General features: G+C 43.6%; 1 protein-coding gene across 1 annotated transcript in view; it reads right to left on the bottom strand.

Annotated features, from left to right (window-relative positions):
* vps13a (vacuolar protein sorting 13 homolog A) overlaps window positions 1-21,222 on the bottom strand; it is a 381,735-nt gene that overhangs the window by 13,020 nt on the left and 347,493 nt on the right. The window contains 4 exon segments of the mRNA XM_084308048.1: window positions 4,340-4,454; window positions 4,870-4,993; window positions 7,769-7,814; window positions 19,894-20,057. Coding sequence (XP_084164174.1) covers window positions 4,340-4,454; window positions 4,870-4,993; window positions 7,769-7,814; window positions 19,894-20,057 — 449 coding nt within the window.

Here is a 21,222-nt window from a genome sequence, read left to right as displayed (position 1 = left end):
AATTTAATGAAATTTGAATTATTTCAAATCAATCTGCAGTGCTGAACGAAGTCTTCAAATTTCACAAAGTTGATACTAGTAGATGTTAGCTAACCAGTAGGATAAATTAAAAAAATTTCATCCCTTAGATTTATAATAGATTTAAGTCTACACCCCAAATGGCAGAAATGCTGCTTCAAGGCATACAAAGTGACGACATGGCTGCACCACACTAAAGACTGAGCACTAAGCTATCATTACTAGCAGTTAACAACTAGACTAGCACTACTAGCAGGTAGCAACTAGACTAGTACTACTAGCAGTTAGAAACTCGACTAGCACTACTAGATATGTATATATATATAATATATTATATATATGTATGTGTATATATGTATATATACAGAGCAATGCTATAGACATCATGTATGAATATGGGTAGGTGTGTATGTATGTAGACATGTGCAGGTATATATGTGTATAGTGTATAGTAGCCTTAGCAACTAGACTAGCACTACTAGCAGTTAGCAACTAGACTAGTACTACTAGCAGTTAGCAACTAGACTAGTTTAGCTAGTAGGTAGCATTTCCTGTGCCATGCCATAAGTCAGACGGCCCATTATTCTGACAGCTCAATGGGCAGAACAATTTCCCATTGGACAGAAAGCCCATTGGTCCGACAATCCGTTAACCCAAAAACAAAACCAATCGTTTTTTTGCTCTTAATATCTAATGTATTTTGATGTGCAAACCATGTGGCATTGTTCACAATTCACAATGCCATAATGATTGCATGTAATGCCTGACCAGAGAGCAGTGAGAATTTCTTACATCCCATCTATTTTGGGACACATTTCAGCACCATGGACAGAGAGTGTAGGTCTAATTATCATCATTAGTCGTTTGCCTAAACTTCACAGAAAATAAAGAAGAGTGTGTATTTTCGGGATAAAGACTAATGGGCTTATTTTTTAACTAATCGAGGCAACAGCAGTTCTGATCAATGGGTTTAGTTTTCGGGATAACAGACAGTCGAACCAATGGGCTTTTTGTCCAATGGGAAATATTTAGACTATTTAGCTGTCGGAATAACGGGCTGTCAGACTGGGCAGTCCCGCAATTCTCCTCTAGCTGCCTTCCTCATCCTCCTCATCTTGTGACCAGGTCATACTCCACTCCCTGTAGGCCAACCTCCTCTGTGGACGGGACAAGACAGAAAACAAGTACAGGAACATCAACATGATGGACAGAGCCTGGGTCAATGTGGCTGGAGACAGGTCTGCCACTGGCTGTAGTGGAGGTTCAGGGTAGTTTCAGCCAAGCAATCTCATTAGTCAAAAATGTGTTCCAGCCATGCTAGTATTAAAATGGAACTGGTTAACCATTGCTATGGTAATGGTACATTAACCAGGCTATTTACTTCTGTACACCCACTTCTTCACTGCCCTACACATAATTAATAATACCTGTGATACCGATCTGTACCACAGGCTAATGTGTTAAACAAGACGAAAGTCTTTCTCTGGTCTGCATCCCCTTAACAATTGTGTGTATTGAGCTGTACTGCATTGTACCCATTCTGCAATCTGTTAATAAAATGTTCAATCAATCAATCAATCAATCAATCAATCAATCAATCAATCAATTGTTACTATCTACCTGCTATAAGTATCTGTACCACAGGCTAATGTGTTGTTACTATCTAAACTGTAAGACTGTCTCTCACGTCCTCACATCATAATAACAAAGCCACAAACTGCTCTCCTGCAGCTCCTGGAAGGTGTTCGGTGGGGGAGGGGTTAACACTAACGGTTAGAGACCAGCGCTCTTGTGTATGTAGCTTGCCACCAGTTTTCAGTGTTTGAAAAGCAGTCATTTGTACATTTAATTTTCAGTGCTTGAAGTGAAGTAATTTAATTGAATTTTCAGTGCTTGAAGAGGAGTCATTTCATTTAGTTTTCGGTGCTTGGAGAGCATTTCATTAGAAAGCATTTAATTTAATTAGAAAGCTACACACTATGGGGATTTAAAAAAGGTCCGTCAAGCCTTCTCTGCCGACATAAATGGTCAGAATCTAAAAAGAGCACTTTCTTTTTTCTTTATTATGTTTTTTGGTAGACATTTTATTGTTTTTTTTCCGGGCAGTCCGGTAGAGAGAGAGAGGAAGTATTGGAGGATAGATGGGGGAAGACATTCGGCAAAGGTCGCCGGGTCCGGAAGTCGAACCCAGGACGGCCGCGTTGCACCGTAGTGCTGTACGTGGTGCACCCAAAAAGAGCACTTTCTATCATAATTAGGCTTTTTTTTTTTTTTTTTTATAACTTTGACCAGTCAGCTGGTTCTTTTTAGCGTTTATCGCTTTTTTCGTCGCATTCATACTTGGTCAAGTTCGACCGACAGAAGCAGGCTGAAAGGGTTCAGATGGGGGGGTAGACACTCTGGGAAAGGCACGGCTGCCGTCCGGGATTCGAACGCGCTCAGCCCCAGATCCGCGCGAGCGCGGTTGTCCACGGCGCTGAAATAGCACTCGCGGTACGTGGTGAGCTACTGGAGCTCCCCATAATTAGGCTTTTCATTTAATTTCTAGGTGAAGATAATTAGAAAAATATTTGAAGCATTTTTGAGTTCGGTAAATAAATGCTTTGCTTTTTCTCAAGCACACTCATTTGTTACTCAATAGGCAGTGCATTCTGAAATAACTTAATAAATCCGTAGTGCCAAATTTCCCCATTCTCCGCTTGATATAATTAATCAAATGTCCAATCTAACGAATTTCCTTTGCTCATAATAGCCTGCTGCTGAAGAAAAGTAACAAACAATCCATGATTTTATTAAAACGCATAATAACACAAACCGCCTATAAATGGTTAACTTCGCATGACATGATAATACTCCACTGCTCTATTTATAATCGATCCGTTTATTAATGCTTCGCAGTTGCAAACAAAGTTGGCTTTCAGAATATTTCGATTTTATCATCAAATTCAGATGATAATAAACAATAAAACGCTTGTAGATTCATGGTGAGCGGAACGGCGCACACACCGGGATCAGACATCACACCTCAGACCACCCTGAGCCCGCTGTTCCGGATTGTCCTCCTCACCTAAAACCTTCGTTCTACTACCTTGCAATGAAATGCTTCTCGATTTACTAGGCTTAATCTTCATCCTAGCCCATTTGAGATTATCATTTAACTTCTCTAGTTACCTTTTTGTACAAGGCACTATAACTACCTGTATCACAGGCTCACAACATCAAAAAAGGTGATTTCAGGTTACATTAAAGCTGTAGACTAACATACAACAAGAAACCACTAGCTTTAACAGCATGCACAGAACGCCATTCATGTCAATGGACTAAATTATAATGGTTTTGGTTAAATCACTGCTATTACTACGAGCAGCCTTGCTAACTGACTATACAGAAAGTACTCACATTCACTGTGTTATTTATCCAATGCCCATAACAACATCTAGGATCACAGTAACACAATAACACCAAGACCTAATCATGCTGTTTTACTAATATATGGTGTCTCCCTACAAAAGTAAAAAATATATATTTGGACAGCTCATGTATTGCAGTTGTAAAGTCAATCCAAGTCATTTGGAGTGTGAATATGATATATCACACAAAAGTACTCAATCTCTGCTATCTTTAACTATGAATGAACACAACACTAACCATCTTTAGATAATACAGTTTGAAAACACTGTTCCTCTGAAACTTAAAGCAGAGATATACAGTGTGGCTCTTCGTCTAAGGTATTCAAGTATCAAATGCGTAAATTACTATGTTATTATTATTATTTATTCTAATATTATCATGTACCCCCCCCCCCCACATGTTGCTATGATGCCTGAATGGGATCAATCAATAAAGGAATATCTTATCTTATATTTTCTGGATTGGTCAGAACTAGTGGGCACCTTTATTTTGACCAGGTGTTTGTTTTGCTAAGTGCTTGTTTAACATTGAGCTGAGCCGCTGGCTAATAATGATAACTGATAACATGAAACATGAAATAGGGTGAAAGAACATGATTATGAAGCAGGATGGAAGATATGGAGGAAATGAGGAGAGGATGGATGGATGAAAATGGGCTTTTTCTATTAGACACTTAAAGCTGCACTTTCTTAAAGATGTCACTTTCACACCCCTCACTCTCCTTATATGGTCATATGACTAATAGATGCCCTCCCTCTCCTTATATGATTGTATGACTACCAGATGCCATCGCTCTCCTTATATGATTGTATGACTACCAGATGCCCTCCCTCTCCTTTTATGGTCGTATGCCTACCTGTAGCATCTGGCTGCCGACACCCTCCCTCTCCTTATATGGTTGTATGCCTACCTGTAGCATCTGGCTGCCGACACCCTCCCTCTCCTTATATGGTCGTATGACTCCGTCCTCGTGGATGAAACGAGGAGGACGAAGAGACTCAATATCCTGAGACGTCTCAGCAGCCCTGGGCAGGAGAAGACACATTTGAAATGTTTTATTTGAATCCACAGATCAATTACACAACACATAGTATTCAAATAATACAGATGGTCAATATGCTTTTAAGACATTTATGTATCTATGTAATACAACAAATAAAAATAAAACACGCACGCACGCACACACACACACACACACACACACACACACACACACACACACACACACACACACACACACACACACACACACACACACACACACACACACACACACACACACACACACACACACACACACACACACACACACACACACACACACACACACACACACACACACACACACACACACACACACACACACACACACACACACACACACACACACACACACACACACACACACACACACACACACACACACACACACACACACACCTCTTGATTCCTTGGAAGGTGCTGCTGGCCATGTCGATGATTCCTCCAGTGGGTCGCGCTACAGCTCCTACCAGACCCTTCCCTATGCCCTTAAAGAACCCTGCTGCACCCTCCTTCTGAGCACCTGTACAAACACACACATCATATCACATCAACACACTCATCATGATACACCAACACACACATCATAACACACACACATCATAACACACCAACACACACATCATGATACACCAACACACACATCATAACACACACACATCATAACACACCAACACACACATCATGATACACCAACACACACATCATAACACACACACATCATAACACACCAACACACACATCATGATACACCAACACACACATCATAACACGCACACATCATAACACACCAACACACACATCATGATACACCAACACACACATCATAACAAGAACACACCAACACACACATCATAACACGCACACATCATAACACACCAACACACACATCATAATACACCAACACACACATCATAACACACACACATCATAACACACCAACACACACATCATGATACACCAACACACACATCATAACACGCACACATCATAACACACCAACACACATCATGATACACCAACACACACATCATAACACGCACACATCATAACACACCAACACACACATCATAATACACCAACACACACATCATAACACACCAACACACATCATGATACACCAACACACACATCATAACACGCACACATCATAACACACCAACACACACATCATAATACACCAACACACCAACACACTCATCATAACACACCAACACACACATCATAAAACACCAACACACATCATAATACACCAACACACACATCATAACAAGAACACACCAACACACACATTATAATACACCAACACACACATAACACACCAACACACACATCATAACACACTCACACCAACACACGCATCATAATACACCAACACACATCATAACACACCAACACACACATCATAACACACACCAACACACACATCATAATACACCAACACACACACATCATAACACACCAACACACACATCATAATACACCAACACACACACATCATAACACACCAACACACACATCATAATACACCAACACATCATAATACACCAACACACACATCACAACACACACATCATAATACACCAACACACACATAACAAGAACACACCAACACACATTATAATACACCAACACACATTATAATACACCAACACACGCATCATAACACACCAACACACATCATAATACACCAACACACATCATAACACACCAACACACACATCATAACACACCAACACACACATCATAACCACACACATAATAATACACCAACACACACATCACAACACACACCAACACACACATCATAATACACCAACTCACACACATCATAATACACCAACACACACACATCATAATACACCAACACACACACATCATAATACACCAACACACACACATCATAATACACCAACACACACACATCATAATACACCAACACACACACATCATAATACACCAACACACACACATCATAATACACCAACACACACATCACACCAACATACACATCACAACACACACACACATTACAACATGCATTGAAACACACATAAAAATTCTGCAAAACACACTTTAAAGCAGTGGTCCCTTGGGTAATTAGAAACATTAAGTGATGTTTCCCCCCCTATATGCATTTATTGGGTCTCATAGATAAATAACCGCTTTAAATAGTTTACATTTAAAAAACGTATCAAATAATTTTCCATTTTGTTTTAAGATTTTTTTCTCTCCCTGGTTGGATAGCTAATGTCAGCTAGCTAGCTCACTACCACAGGTGATATAACTGATATTGTGTGACGGCTGCCAAGCAATAGTGTTTGTTTACAGCTCTTGTGTGCAACATATTGTATTTTTATTTTTTTATTTCCCCCCCCCCCGATTTTTCTCCCATCCCACTGTTAGTCGTTATGCCAATTCCCAACCCCCTTCCTGGTTGTTGCGCACTTTCCCCTACTGTTGGTCCGAGAGGCCGGAGACAGTCACATGCTTTCCTCCGACGCATGTGCAGCCAGCCGGCAGCCAGCCTGGCCGCGTCTATGCCTTCTACAACGCTGTTCGGTTTCCGGGTTCCTCTGATTGGCCACTAAGCCCACGTGACCCTACGCTAGCACGCCCCCCTTATCGCCGCCAGTTATTGCGTACGCCCGCGCATGAGCCGCGACAAGCGCCTTCAATGACAGAGCTCTCATATTTGCGAATGCATAAACTATATCTTAAATTATGGCTATGTGTCTAATATGGCCATCGCTTATCAATGACTTGTTTTGTTTACATCAGGGTGAACTCTGTTGCATTCGCAAATATGAGAGCCAGCAATACGCAGCTCCAGTTAACCTAATTTATACCGTAATGAATCATTACAAAAATATACCGTTAACTGGAATATGTTGTTTCTTTACACATATGTTGGATTATGTAATTGGTTTGTCATGACAAACCAATAAAAAATCGCTACTTTACATCAGGGTGAACGCTGTTACGCTGCCACCACCCACTTCAATGACAGAGCTCTCATATTTGCGAATGCATAAACTATATCTTAAATTATGGCTATGTGTCTAATATGGCCGTCGCTTATCAATGACTTGTTTTGTTTACATCAGGGTGAACGCTGTTGCGCGCCACCACACACTTCAATGACAGAGCTCTCATATTTGCGAATGCATAAACTATATCTTAAATTATGCAACAGCAAAAGGGAAATATTCAGACAACTTTGATCCGGTTTGAAGGGATAACACAATCACCATGAACATGCAATCATAGTCAGTGTGTGTGTGAGATGGAGACTAACCTTTGATGGGTTTGGTGACAATCCCTGTGATTCCACTCACAAACCCCTAAGAGGAGAAAAGAAGAATACAAGTCAATAACATTTTATTTTATTGATGTTACAGTCACCAGTCAATCCCTGTTGTTTTATTGATGTTACAGTTGTGGAGGATAAAGACTTTTGTCTCCTGCCTCTGAGCTATCTCATGCAACCCCCCAGTTTTATTGTCCCCCCTCTACTGTGTCTATAAAGAGGGTTCCCCAAATGTAAGTCGGTCTCTACCTCCAGGTCTTATACAGTAGCTCAGTGGTTCTCAAACTTTTTACACCAAGTACCACCTGAGAACATAGCTAGCTCTCCAAGTACCACCATATGACCGGTGTTAAAATACAGTCTATTCAGCTATGCACAGTTCACGCAGGAGGCAAATGTATTCCTAATACCATTATTTATTGTTAACTTTTGTCAGACACAGCCACAATGTACAAAGGGATAGCACTATAACTAGCAAACTCTTCCACACAACTCATACAATGCAAGGGGCATTGAGAACATAATAACTAACATTCTCACATAGCAAGTGAGAAAATTAAGAACTGTATTTCAGCAAATGTACTTAATTCTCTCTCTATCTCTCTCTCTCTCTCTCTCTCTCTCTCTCTCTCTCTCTCTCTCTCTCTCTCTCTCTCTCACACAGCAAGCAATTGTCCTTCATTCTCTCACACTCACACACACACAATTATTTTGTTACAAAAACACATATTCAATACATTTTTGAGTTTTTACCCTTTAAATGCCAGTTTGTGTGATGGCATCACAAATTATTGTTAAAAAAACACACAAAAAGTATAATATTTTCAATATATCAAATGCAAAGTAAATTTTTCTGGGGGGATTATTACAGGCTAGGCATGTGTCAATGATTAGCAACAACACAGATTTTGATGGATTTTTTGTAATGTCAGATTTAACACCAACTCCTTTCAGAAAAGTGGGAGTATTTAATTTTTTATCTGACATTACAAAAAATCAAAAAAAAAAAATGGTTATGATCAGGGCTGAAGTTGAATTAAAGATTTATGACTGTTTAGACTGCATTACTCTCTGTCAGTGATCTCCTGGTTGTTCCCCACTTAGGTTATCTATCTATCGCGCCGCCGCAACCAGAAACACTGGCCTGGCCTGCTTCTAAGTTCAGTGGCCTGACTGCAAAAAAAAAAAAAAAAAATTGTGCTTTTTTGTAAATGTTTTCAAGTACCACCAGCAGTACCACCAAGTACCACTAGTGGTACGCGTACCACAGTTTGAGAACCACTGCAGTAGCTAATTACCTTTGTGAGAGCCTTCCAGCCATATTCTCTAAGTAATTTGTATTTGATACTTTCATTCTGAGTTAATAAATTGTATTAACCGGATCCACCGACTTCAAGTTTCTTTAATAGTTGTCATACAGAAGTACAGAATACTTTCATACAAAATGCTTCTTACTGTTACGCTCCAGAGACTGTGCTAGACAAGATAAGTATCAAATAACATAGTATAGGATGTAAATTAGAAGTAGAAAATGAGGTCACAGTGTTCAGTATAGACATATGTACAATGTTCGATGCAGAATAGACGTAACTGAGTTACCATATAATATACAATACTATGCAGTGTACTAATATACAATACTATTAAAGTGACTTTAAGGTCACTTTAAGGACACAGGGCATTGTGGGTAGCTAGAGCGGCCATATGAACTCTTGGCTTAGTTTGTTGTGGTATGCACGCTATGCTAATAAATGACGCACACTGATGTGTGGTCAAAGAAACTTTACTCTCTCTGGTCGTGATTTCCCATCTCCTACATTGGTGAACCTGACGTTCTTGGACGCTTTCACAAACAGTAGTATCACAAACAGTACTGTATTTGCAAATCTGGTATGTCATAAATGTATAGATGTAGCAGTACTGTCTATCTGTATGTCGTGTGTGTCATATGATGAATTGAAAATGGGGGACCCTGATGGAAACAAGACGAAAGTCTTTCTCAGGTCTGCATCCTCTTAACAATTGTATGTATTGAGCTGTACTGTACCCATTCTGCAATCTGTTAATAAACTTTTCAATCAATCAAACGATTGAACAATGGAACAGGCAGTCGTGCTGAAATGTATGGAAGCAGCAGTCACGCTGAAATTGCCAGAGTTCTGGGAAACGCAAGCTACTGCATGGTTTGTGCAGGCGGAGGCACAGTTTGCAATAAAGAAAATAACGGAGGATGATACCAAGTACTATCACGTTGTCACTGTGCTGGGAACTAACACGGCAGCCAGAGTGGTGAGTCTACTCACAAACCCTCCGGCGCACGGCAAATATGGCACGCTGAAGGCACACTTGTTGAAGTGTTTTGAACTATCTGAGGTGGAACGAGCTAACCGGCTGTTTTCATTACAAGGTCTGGGCGACAGTAAACCGTCCGAGCTTATGGATAGGGTGCTGGTGTTGATGGGAGAGCATGAGCCCAACCACTTTCTCTTCAGACAGCTGTTCTTACGCCAGTTACCGGCTCAGGTAAGGGCTGCTTTGGCCAACACAACAATAAATTACTGCCGTATGTTAGCAGCGGAGGCGGATAAGTTATTTTTGGCCAGCCAACAACAACAATGTGCGGCCGTGTTCTACCATGACCAACCCTCTTCCTCTCACCATGGGGATTATACTGTCGCTGCTGCGGTGGCAGCCCCTCGCCAGCGAGGGAGAGACACTGGCTGGTGTTTCTTTCACACAAAGTATGGAGCCAGGGCTGACCAATGCCGTCCCCCATGTACTTACAAGGGGCCGGGAAACGCCCGGGCCGGCACTCAACAGTGGCCATGAGCGTTGGTGGGGCCGGCAGGCTACTGTTTATTCGGGACAACATCTCAGGCAGGCGTTTCATGTGCGACACAGGGGCACAGAGAAGCGTGCTGCCTGCGTCAAGGGTGGACACCCTGGCCGACGGACATGGGCTCCCTATGGAAGCTGCCAATGGTACTACAATCCACACGTATGGCAGCAGGCTAGTGGAGCTGTGTTTTGGTGAGCGGCGGTTTAGCTGGGACTTCATCACTGCTGATGTGTCTGTGCCCCTGCTGGGTGCTGATTTTTTTTTTTTATATATATTTTTTTATTATTACTTACATGAAAACAAGACAACACAATAACCACAATAACAATACACAGAACTTCACAGGGAGATAACAGAAACAATAATACAAAAATAACAAATTATAAAAAATAAAAAAACAGAGTACAACATTTTAAATTTAAAGGGTACTATCTCATAAATGGCCTTTCCCAGTATTCAGCACCGTTTCCCGGCCGTGTGGCCCTATATTAATAAAACTTATGTCTCTAATTCTCATAAAGGCATATTCTTCCAATTCCCCTCACAACATTCACCCTCACCGAACTGAGTCATCCCAAAATGTGCATATCAGTGATGTCAGAGATTTCCCAGCTGCACAACAATGTGGCAGTTGCCATCGGGCCACACAGTGGTTGGAGCCCAGCCTCAAAACGGCTTAAGGTCTTGAGGTAGAAAAACGCTGCTTTTGAGTACCCGAATAGAAATACAAAACAATGAACCTTCTTGAAAAACAAAAACCTACAGAGGTGTTCCATAGACTCACAGGAACCGTGTAAAAGTGCCCAAATAGTGAAGAAATAGCAAAATAGCTCCCCCCCAATAAAATCCGCCCAGTTAAAGTCAAGAGGACAACACAAAAGACAAGACAGACAAGACATTTCCTCCTCCCCCTCCCACGAGACCGCCGGACTCCCCCGGACAAGCACCCCAACCCCCCTCAGCTGCACACAGCGGTTCTGACCTTTTCAGCTGCTGCGACCCACAGTTCAATCCCAGCCTGCCCCACCCCAATCACCCGCGCCGTGGATATCTCAAGATAAATCACATCCATCAGTGTTAGGGACCAGTTAATCACTGTGAGCTTCTCAGGCTCCTTCCATCTCAATGCTATCAGCTTCTTTGCTGCTGTGACACCTGCTAGGATAACCCTTTTTTGTTGTACGGACGCGGGTAGTGTCGTTATATCGTTCAGGAGTAGCGTAACAGCTGTGAATGGGATTGTTAAGTCACATAGATCTGAAAGTTTGTCCGTTATTGACCTCCAGAAGCGGGCTACTGGTGGGCAATCCCAATACATATGCATATAAGTGCCAGTGGCCCTTTGAGAGCACAAAGTGCACCGAGAGTCGGTTACCAGTCCCATAGCAAATAGCTTCCTAGGTGTAAGATAGGTCCTATGAATATAATAAAAATTAATTTGCTGGTGATTGGGGTTGCGGGAGGACAATGCCACATTTGTCCAAACCTCATCCCAGTCAAACTCGGGGTCCAACTCCGGGATATCCCCACGCCAGATTGTATCCAATGATACATTTTTATACGTGGATTGAATTAAGAGCGTATAAAAGTCTGAGACAAACCCTCTGGAGGTCGTCCTGTCCACTATGAGCCTGAGGAAAGGGTGTGGGTGCAAAGCTTGAGCCCAAGGCACGCCATGCGCCCTCAGCGCTGACCTTAGTTGAAGGTAAAGAAAGCCGGGAAGATCATAAAATTCTTTAAAGTCCTGAAACGCTCGAAGGCCATTCTTATCATAAATATCCCCCAGAGTATGAACTCTCCTCCTTTGCCATTGAGGAATACTAACCGGTTTGTGCCCAACAAGTAGTTGCTGGTTATTAAAAATCTGAGAGTCCAGGTGCCATGGGCATTTAACCGCACACAACTTCTGTACATTACGCCATGTTTGGATCACGTGAGTTATGATCGGTCCATATCTTAGTCGGCATTTTGAAATAGGGATAGTGGAGTATACTACATCCTGTAATCTTAGCGGTGAGACCGCCGCCGCTTCTAAGGAGTGCCAAGATACAGCATCTACAGGGTCTAGCCAGCACATCAGAGGTCTCAGTGAAAAGGACCAGAAATAAAGCTTAAAATCAGGGATTGCGAGGCCCCCATCTTGTTTCCTACGTTGAGTGGTAGCTCTTTTGATTCTCGGGCGTTTGTTATTCCAGATAAACTTGGATATCGATTGTACCTTGCGCCAGTGGTCTATTGGAGGGGGCAGGGGGAGCATTGAGCTAACAAAATTTATCCTAGGCAGGACGTTCATTTCGATTATGGAAGCCCGGGCTTGTAAGGAGTTAGGAAGGGACGACCATCTATCTAGATCCTGGTGTATTTTATCATAAGTACCCGTGAAGTTGTATTTAGTAGTTTGACTTAGTGTGGGGAATATCTCTATGCCTAAGTATTTAAAATGTTCCACTATGGGGATATCAGCTGGTAGTCGCACCGCCTTGGCCAGCTCATTAAGAGGTAGGCAGGCTGATCTTAAAGGGGAACTCCACTTTTTTTGGAAATTAGCTTATTTAACATCTTCCCTGGAGTTAGACAAGAAGATGCATACCTTTTTTGTCTCTGTGCGTGCATTTTAGCTTTGGGAATAGACGCTCCGTTAGCATAGCTTAGCTTCATCACTGGAAGTGAGGCAGGACAGTAGCCTTACAGTGCCTTACAGTGTATTGCAAGGTCTGACATTGACCAAACTTGATATGCATGACCTTGGTGGGCTCTAGGTCAACTCCTGAAAAGGGGGTCAATGTCAGACTTTGCAATCAAAAGTTAGGGGGCTAATAACCCTTGCCATAATTTCAGTGCGCCCCCTAACTTTTGATTGCAAGGTCTGACATTGACCCCCTTTTCAGGAGTTGACCTAGAGCCCACCAAGGTCATGCATATCAAGTTTGGTCAATGTCAGACCTTGCAATACACTGTAAGGCACTGTAAGGCTACTGTCCTGCCTCACTTCCAGTGATGAAGCTAAGCTATGCTAACGGAGCGTCTATTCCCAAAGCTAAAATGCACGCACAGAGACAAATAAGGTATGCATCTTCTTGTCTAACTCCAGGGAAGATGTTAAATAAGCTAATTTCCAAAAAAAGTGGAGTTCCCCTTTAAAGCCTGACAATTTACCAAAGTCGTCGATTATTTCCAGTAATTTTGTGGCCGACTGGGAGGGGTCATTCATAAAAATCAGTAGGTCATCTGCATAGAGAGCAATTTTGTGTGGTGTATTATTGATCATTATGGGGACGATGTCCTCCGATTGCCTAATAAATTGGGCCAATGGTTCGAGGGAAAGCGCGAATAGTCCTGGGCTCAGAGGACAACCCTGTCTAGAAGATCTGGAGACTGGAAAAAGTGTGGAACAGTTTTTGCCTATCAGTATCATAATAATCATATGAATAAAACTCTTTCCAAGTCCCATAACCTCAAGTACCTTCCACAGGTATGACCATTCTAGTCTGTCAAATGTCTTCATGGCATCCAAGGACAGAACTGTGGCCGGAGCTGTATTGTCTTTACTGTTATCGACTACATGCAACAGCCTCCTAAGATTATCTGCAGCCAGGCGCCCCGGGATAAAACCAGTTTGATCGCAGTGTACCAGTACCGTCATAAACTTCTGCAGGCGGCGGGCCAGTACCTTGGCAAACACTTTTAGATCGGCCCGAGAAGACTCAAGGGCCTATAGCTACCACAGTCATTGGGATCTCTATCCTTCTTGAGAAGTAAAGAAATCAATGCCATGTTGACATCTCTTGAAAACTCCCCTTGTTCGATAGCGCAATTGATCATATCGAGCATCAATGGACCCAATTGGTCCCAGAAAGCTAAATATACCTTGGGTGGAATCCCATCCCAGCCTGGTGCCTTACCCCTTTGCATTTCAGCAATCGTCTCCCTAAGTTCCATAAGAGTGATCGGTTTCCCCAGTTCCTTAGCCTCTTCCACAGAAATGTGGGGTATCTCAAGCCTGCCAATGAACGATTCAAATTTAGAATTATCGAAATTAACCTCTGAGCTATATAACTGAGTAAAACTCTTTAAAAGTGTCGTTGATCTTTTTCGAATCAGTAGTGACTGTTCCCTGTCGCGTCTTGATCGAAGGAATATCCGAGAAATGATCATTCGAGCGTATTTTCATTGCCAGTAGATGGCTAGGCCTGGAACCGTGAAAGTAGTAATTTTGCCTTGTCCTATGTATCAAGAACTCAGACTGTTGTTTAAGTATGGAGTTTATTTCTTTCTTGACTATCTTGCGTTGTGTGTTTAGTCGTTCATTATAGTTAGCTTGCAAAGATGCGTATAGGTCCGCGTATAATGTTTCCAGTCCTTCTAGTTTTTTTGACCGGGATTTACGCAAATTGGAGGCGAAAAGTGTGATATGACCCCTGATAAATCCCTTCAATGCGTTCCACAGGATCCTAGGGTCTTCGACTGTGCCGACGTTGATCTGCAAGAATTCAACTAGTTTACTCCTGAACTCAGTACAGAAATCATCGCTTTTTAATAAGGTTGAGTTAAAACGCCATCTGGGAGCTCTCGTGGAGAGCTTGCCAAAGGTTGCTATAAGGGAAATCCCCTTGTGGTCCGAGAGAGCTAGGGGAACCAATGAGACGTCGAAACTATCAAAAATATTAGGGGACGCGAATGCATAGTCTATTCGAGAGGAGGTTTTGTGTCTGGCTGACAGGTGAGAGTAATCCTTGAGGGTGGGATTGGATATGCGCCAGAGGTCTGCGAGCCCAGTGTCCTGGGCCCACATCCTGAGGGCCTTAGAGGACTGTTTTTGGTCACGTGTTTCAGAGGACCCGGACCTATCCATCTCCGCATCCCAGCAAGCATTAAAATCGCCACCCACAATGAGAGCGTATCCAGTAAGTTCCAACATATTCCTTGTGATTGTATTATAGAACGCTGAATCAAATGTGTTAGGGGCATACAATGCGATTATTGCCATCTTCCTATGAGAAAACTCAACTTTTGCTCCTTCCCTCCGTGTCCGACCACACATCCAGGACTTTGATATCAAGGTTACGTCTTGTAACTATAACGACTCCTTTTGTCTTATTGTCGGCTGAGGATGAGGAGATAACATGATATTGTCGATTTGCTAGCCTTGATACATCACTCACCAATAAATGCGTCTCACTAAGGAGAGCAATGTCAATACTTCTTCTCTTCTTTTTTTTTTCTTTTTTTTTTAATCTTTCTTCCCCTCCTTTTTCCCGATTTTTCTCCCATCCCACCCTTCCTGGTTGTTGCGTACTTTCCCCTACTGTTGGTCCGGGAGACCGGAGACTGTCGCATGCTTTCCTCCGACGCATGTGCAGCCTGGGGCAGGCCAACCTGGCCGCGCAGGTTCTCACCGGGGAGAGTGTAGCGTGTGGGAGGCCACACTATCTCTCCTCAGTTCCAACCCTCGCTGAGCAGGCGCCCCGACCGAACTGTAGGGGTCGCTGTCCACAATGCCCAGGACCCACCCTTCAGCTTTCCCAACCCCTGATACAGCCAATTGTATCAGTGTGAGAGGCCAGCCAAGCTGATAGCAACGCCGGGAGCTGGATTCGAACAGGCGAATCCTAGTGTCTCCCGGTGTTGGTGACGAACGTAATCTCCGTGTGCCACCTGCCCCCCCTACTTCTTCTCTTCAATAACCAAAGGACACTGGCACGCTTGTGTGGGGTGTTAAGACCTCCTGCGTTCCAAATTAAAATATTCAATTTAGCCACGGTCGAATTTGTCTAAATGCGTAGAGAACATACCAGTGCAGCCAGGCTGAGGACAGAGGTGCTGATCCAGGCGGGCCCAGACGGTCAATCCCAAGAGTTCAGAGGAGGAACAATTATACACATATAGGACAACAGTACAGAAAACACAGAAAAATACCACCCCAGTTACAACCCCCCCTACTTCTACTCTATACACTAACCCACCCATCCTAATATTAACCTTCCTATACCCACTCTCCAATCCCCTCCCTATGCTCCATCCACTAAGGATGGTCATCTTCCTATCGTTTCCCACTGGAATCATGGATCCAATAAGACGCTCTTCACTCCGACCCCCTCTCTAGATAAAACCCTGATTAAACCCCCCACTAGTCCAAGAAACAAAAATAAAAATAAAAATAAAGTTATTGGTCAAGGTGCAAGCATTTCACAGTCCCTCTGGTCAGGCACATAGGCTGGAATGACAAAATCCTATATAAGACTAGGAGTAAACACCTTCATTAACCCGGAGGTAGTAATAAGCTATACCTGACACAACCTGTTATTATATATTACATATATATATATAACCGACATTCAATGACCGGAGCCTAAGGCTCAAATCCGGCCAAACCCAGTCTAGACAAAAAAAAAAAACAAGATATAGAAACACAACAAAACAGATCAACCGAAGGTATTATTAGTGAAAACAAACGTGAGCATTGGCCCTAATATGAGCCAACTATAAGGGAAAAATTTGCTATTATTATTATATAATAACTCAACGCCATCCCTGTAACCAACTACTTCTGAATCTGCGTATCAACGTCGCAATGCTTCAGCACAAATAGATAAAAGAAAATTAAAAAAATTAAAGCATACCAGAAGACAGTTAAGGCAGGACCCGATCACAATTAAATTGTGCAAACAGATGTCATTTAAACAGCAACAATAAAAAAAAATATGTAAGCCTCCGGTTACCACAGTGCGTTGCTCCTGTATGATCAGCTTTTAGCGTCCCACTACGGACACTCAAATACAAATGGATATAAAAGATTTAAAGCATACAAGAAGTTAGTTAAGGCAGGACCCGATCACCGTTAAATTGTGCAATTGATGTCACTTAAACAGCAACAACAACCAAAATATGTAAACATTAACGGGTCTCGAATGTCCCGGTACGGGCGATAGACATAGCATGCTAGGTAGCCCGAGGCTAGCGCGTCCGCTAGTGATGAATCCAGCTAGCACGCTAGCATCTGTTATGTACATTGTCCAGCTAGCTCGCTAGCATTCATAGAGGCGACACACACGTACGACCACGAGGTCAGCATTAGCAAGTAACAGAAGTCATTGAGATGCCCCGCTAGTTTGGATGGGCAAGGACCAGTTAGCCTGTTTGGGCATGACATTATACATTTGTGATTAGTCCGCCATATCAATGTATTTAGGCCCACATCGCCACGTCACTCACCCGACACAGTTATCAAGCTACGGTCTCGGCTATCCCCCCCGAGATATTCCTCCGCTTTAGCCATCGACCAAAAGGATCGACGATCATCGCCCTTACACAGCACAGATAATCTTGCGGGGAAGAATAGCGTAGGCCTCAGGCCCAATTTCCATAGCCTGGCCATGACCACTTTGTATCCGCCTCTCTGTGCTTGAACCTCCGGCGAAAATGGCCACTTTGTGATTACCGAGACTGAGTTCACCTCTCCTGGCACGGGCCGACCGCATGATGAGCTCCCTCTGTTGTAGCCTGTTTAGCTTAACAATGATGGGCCTCGGCTCCTTGTTCCCTCCAGGACTGGTCTTGCCCGCTCTGTAAGCCGACTCGCACATGGGTGGGCTGGGGAGGACATCCTCCCCCAGTATCTTTTGCAACAACTCCGGTATGGTCTCCGAGGGGCGACCTCCCTCACTGCCCTCCGGGACACCAACGATCCTGATGTTGTAACGCCTCTCCCGGGACTGCATTTCAACAATTACCGTCTGGAGTTTGGCAACGTCAGCCTGCCTAGCCAGCAGGGAGCTCTCCAGACACGCCATCCTCTCGCCCTGTTGTGAGGCCTCTGTCGTTAGCGAAGCTAGTTCGTTAGCATTAGCCGTGGAGGCAGCGTGTAGCGACTCCATCTTCTCTCTCAACGGGTCGACCGCCAACCTAATTTCCTCCGTCCTCCGTTGTTGGTGGATGTCAGGAATAATCGCTTGATCGATGCCACCACCTTTTGTTCATTTGAATGTACTGTCAGGGCAGCGCCTCCTGTGGGTTTGTCTAACATGTTGTCCGTTACAGATGAGTTTCACCGGGGGCGCTCCAGTAGCACACCATGTACCGCGCTGCGTCGCGGATCGACCGACCCGAGTTCGATTCCCGGACCTGCCGTTATTTGCCAAATGTCTTCCCCTGCTCTCTGTCCCGTTTCACCCTCACTGCATCTGTCGGTCATGTCTGACCAGGAAAAGCGATAAACGCTAAAAAAAAAAACAGATGAGTTTCACCAGCTACTAGCTGAGTTCCCGGTCCTTACCCAGCCCACTTTCTCGTCCTCCACCAGCAAGCAAGGTGTGGAGCATCACATCGCTACGGCAGGTGCACCAGTCTACTCCCGGGCTCGGCGCCTAGATCCTGCCAAGCTGGCTGTTGCCAAGGCAGAGTTTTCCAACATGGAGAACCTGGGTATTATCCGTCGTTCTGACAGCCCATGGGCCTCACCCCTTCACATTGTCCCCAAGGCTGCTGGCGGGTGGCGCCCGTGTGGCGATTACCGCCGCCTTAACGAGGTAACTACACTGGACCGATACCCGGTTCCACATATTCAGGATTTTTCAGCCAACCTGGCCCGGAAACTCATATTTTCAAAAATAGATTTAGTTCGAGGTTACCACCAGGTGCCGGTCCACCCAGCGGACATCCCTAAGACGGCGGTGATTACTCCCTTTGGTTTATTTGAGTTCTTGCGCATGCCATTTGGGCTTAAAAACGCAGCACAGACATTCCAGCGCTTGATGGACTCTGTGTTACGGGACACAGGGCATTGTGGGTAGCTAGAGCGGCCATATGAACTCTTGGCGTGGTTTGTTGTGGTATGCACGCTATGCTAATAAATGACGCACACTGATGTGTGGTCAAAGAAACTTTACTCTCTCTGGTCGTGATTTCCCATCTCCTACAGCTTTATGTTTCTGTGTATCATGCTGTTTTCCCTGTGTCCCCTGTGGTCTTTTGCTCCTTTTGTTTCTTGTTTTTATTTGTTTTTATTTGTTTTTCTCTGTTTCTCTGCCTAATGTCAGCGACTTCGGGTTCCTGAGAAGCGCTTTACAAATTAAATTAATTATTATTATTTACCAGAGCTCAGCTACAGTGTAACGTCAGGTTAGCAGCAGCAGCACTACCAGAGCTCAGCTACAGTGTAACGTCAGGTTAGCAGCAGCACTACCAGAGCTCAGCTACAGTGTAACGTCAGGATAGCAGTATATTTTATGGTCTATATTATATACTGTATATATATATTATTGATTACTGTACATACAGACACCAGTCCTTTCCCGCCTCTGGCCAGCCCTTCTCTCAGCCCGCTGGGCTGTTTGTTCATGGCCTCTCGTCTCTTCTGCTGATACTCCTCGTCCATGGTTATGGCGGCCACGCCCTTCGCCATGGCCCCTGTGATCCTGGAGGCCGCACCCGCTATGCCCCCTGGGAGAGGACACAAGAGGAGGAGAATTCAACAGAGAAAAAAAGAAGGGGTGAGACAGCAGAGGAAAGCAGAGAATCGGGAGAGAGAGAGAGAGAACTAAAACGGATCTCATTTGGAGACATTCAGGAGAGAAGTACTTAAAGGGATAGTTAACCATTTATGAACTCTATCCATATTTCCTACTTAAGGCTCCCACAGAGTCGGGCAGAACATCCGCGGACGCCGCTGCATGTCGGCAGTCGTTTGAGGTTTCATAGTCGAGCGTACCAATTTCCTAAATTTCTTGTGCCAGTTTACTACATTTCCCACAATAAGGCAAAGGGCCGTGTGCAAAACGGAAGCGAGAGGCTCAACATTGCATCTGTGCTGTGCTGACCCTAGTATTCAACAGGTAGCGCGGAAGCGATTTGCGACTGGTCAAAATTAGATTAGATTCAAATGTATTGTCATCATATAGCACACTATAGCTATAGTGGAATAGACTGTTTTAATATTCCATATACCGTCTTGTTGCACGCTCCTGGCCACTTGCGCACAGCTCTCGCACACACACACACACGCGCGCGCGCGTAATCATTCCAGCAACAATAGGCTTCTATTATTCTAATGACTTGTTGATATGTAAAACGTATTTTTTTATGAGATAAATATTTTATTCCGAGGATGTCTGTAGAATCGACGTATAGAATCGACGTGAACGCAATGACCATGATTCCTCCCAAATAAAGCCCTTAAGAACACGGTGCAAACCAGTCTGTCCAACTTACGACTGCTCTTGATTGAATCAATCAATCTCTTGTGCGCTCCTAAATCCTGCTCTAATGAGCGAATCCCAGAGAAGGAACCGTTAGTGCATGCCAAAATCGGCCCGAAAAGGAGCTATGATGAAATTTGCTTGTAACTTTTGTTGTTGGTGCATGAGGTACAATATCATTAAGTAGGAAATAGGGCTAGGGTAAAAAAAGGTTGTCATATTTATTATTATTATAATTATTTTATTCCGAGGATGTCTGTAGAATCGACGTGTAGAATCAACGTGATTTTTTTTTAATAGCGTTATCGTTTTAAGGGAGCCTACTTGTAGAGCCTACTGTCCTGACTGTGACTATAGACCCTACTGTTGTGGTTGTTGTGCCAGGCAGGGAGGCTGTGTACTGGAGAGCG

Source organism: Notolepis coatsorum, assembly GCF_963971535.1.
Source record: "Notolepis coatsorum genome assembly, chromosome: 1".
In the NCBI taxonomy this organism is placed as follows: domain Eukaryota; kingdom Metazoa; phylum Chordata; class Actinopteri; order Aulopiformes; family Paralepididae; genus Notolepis; species Notolepis coatsorum.
This window is presented reverse-complemented; position numbering and strand designations above follow the sequence as displayed.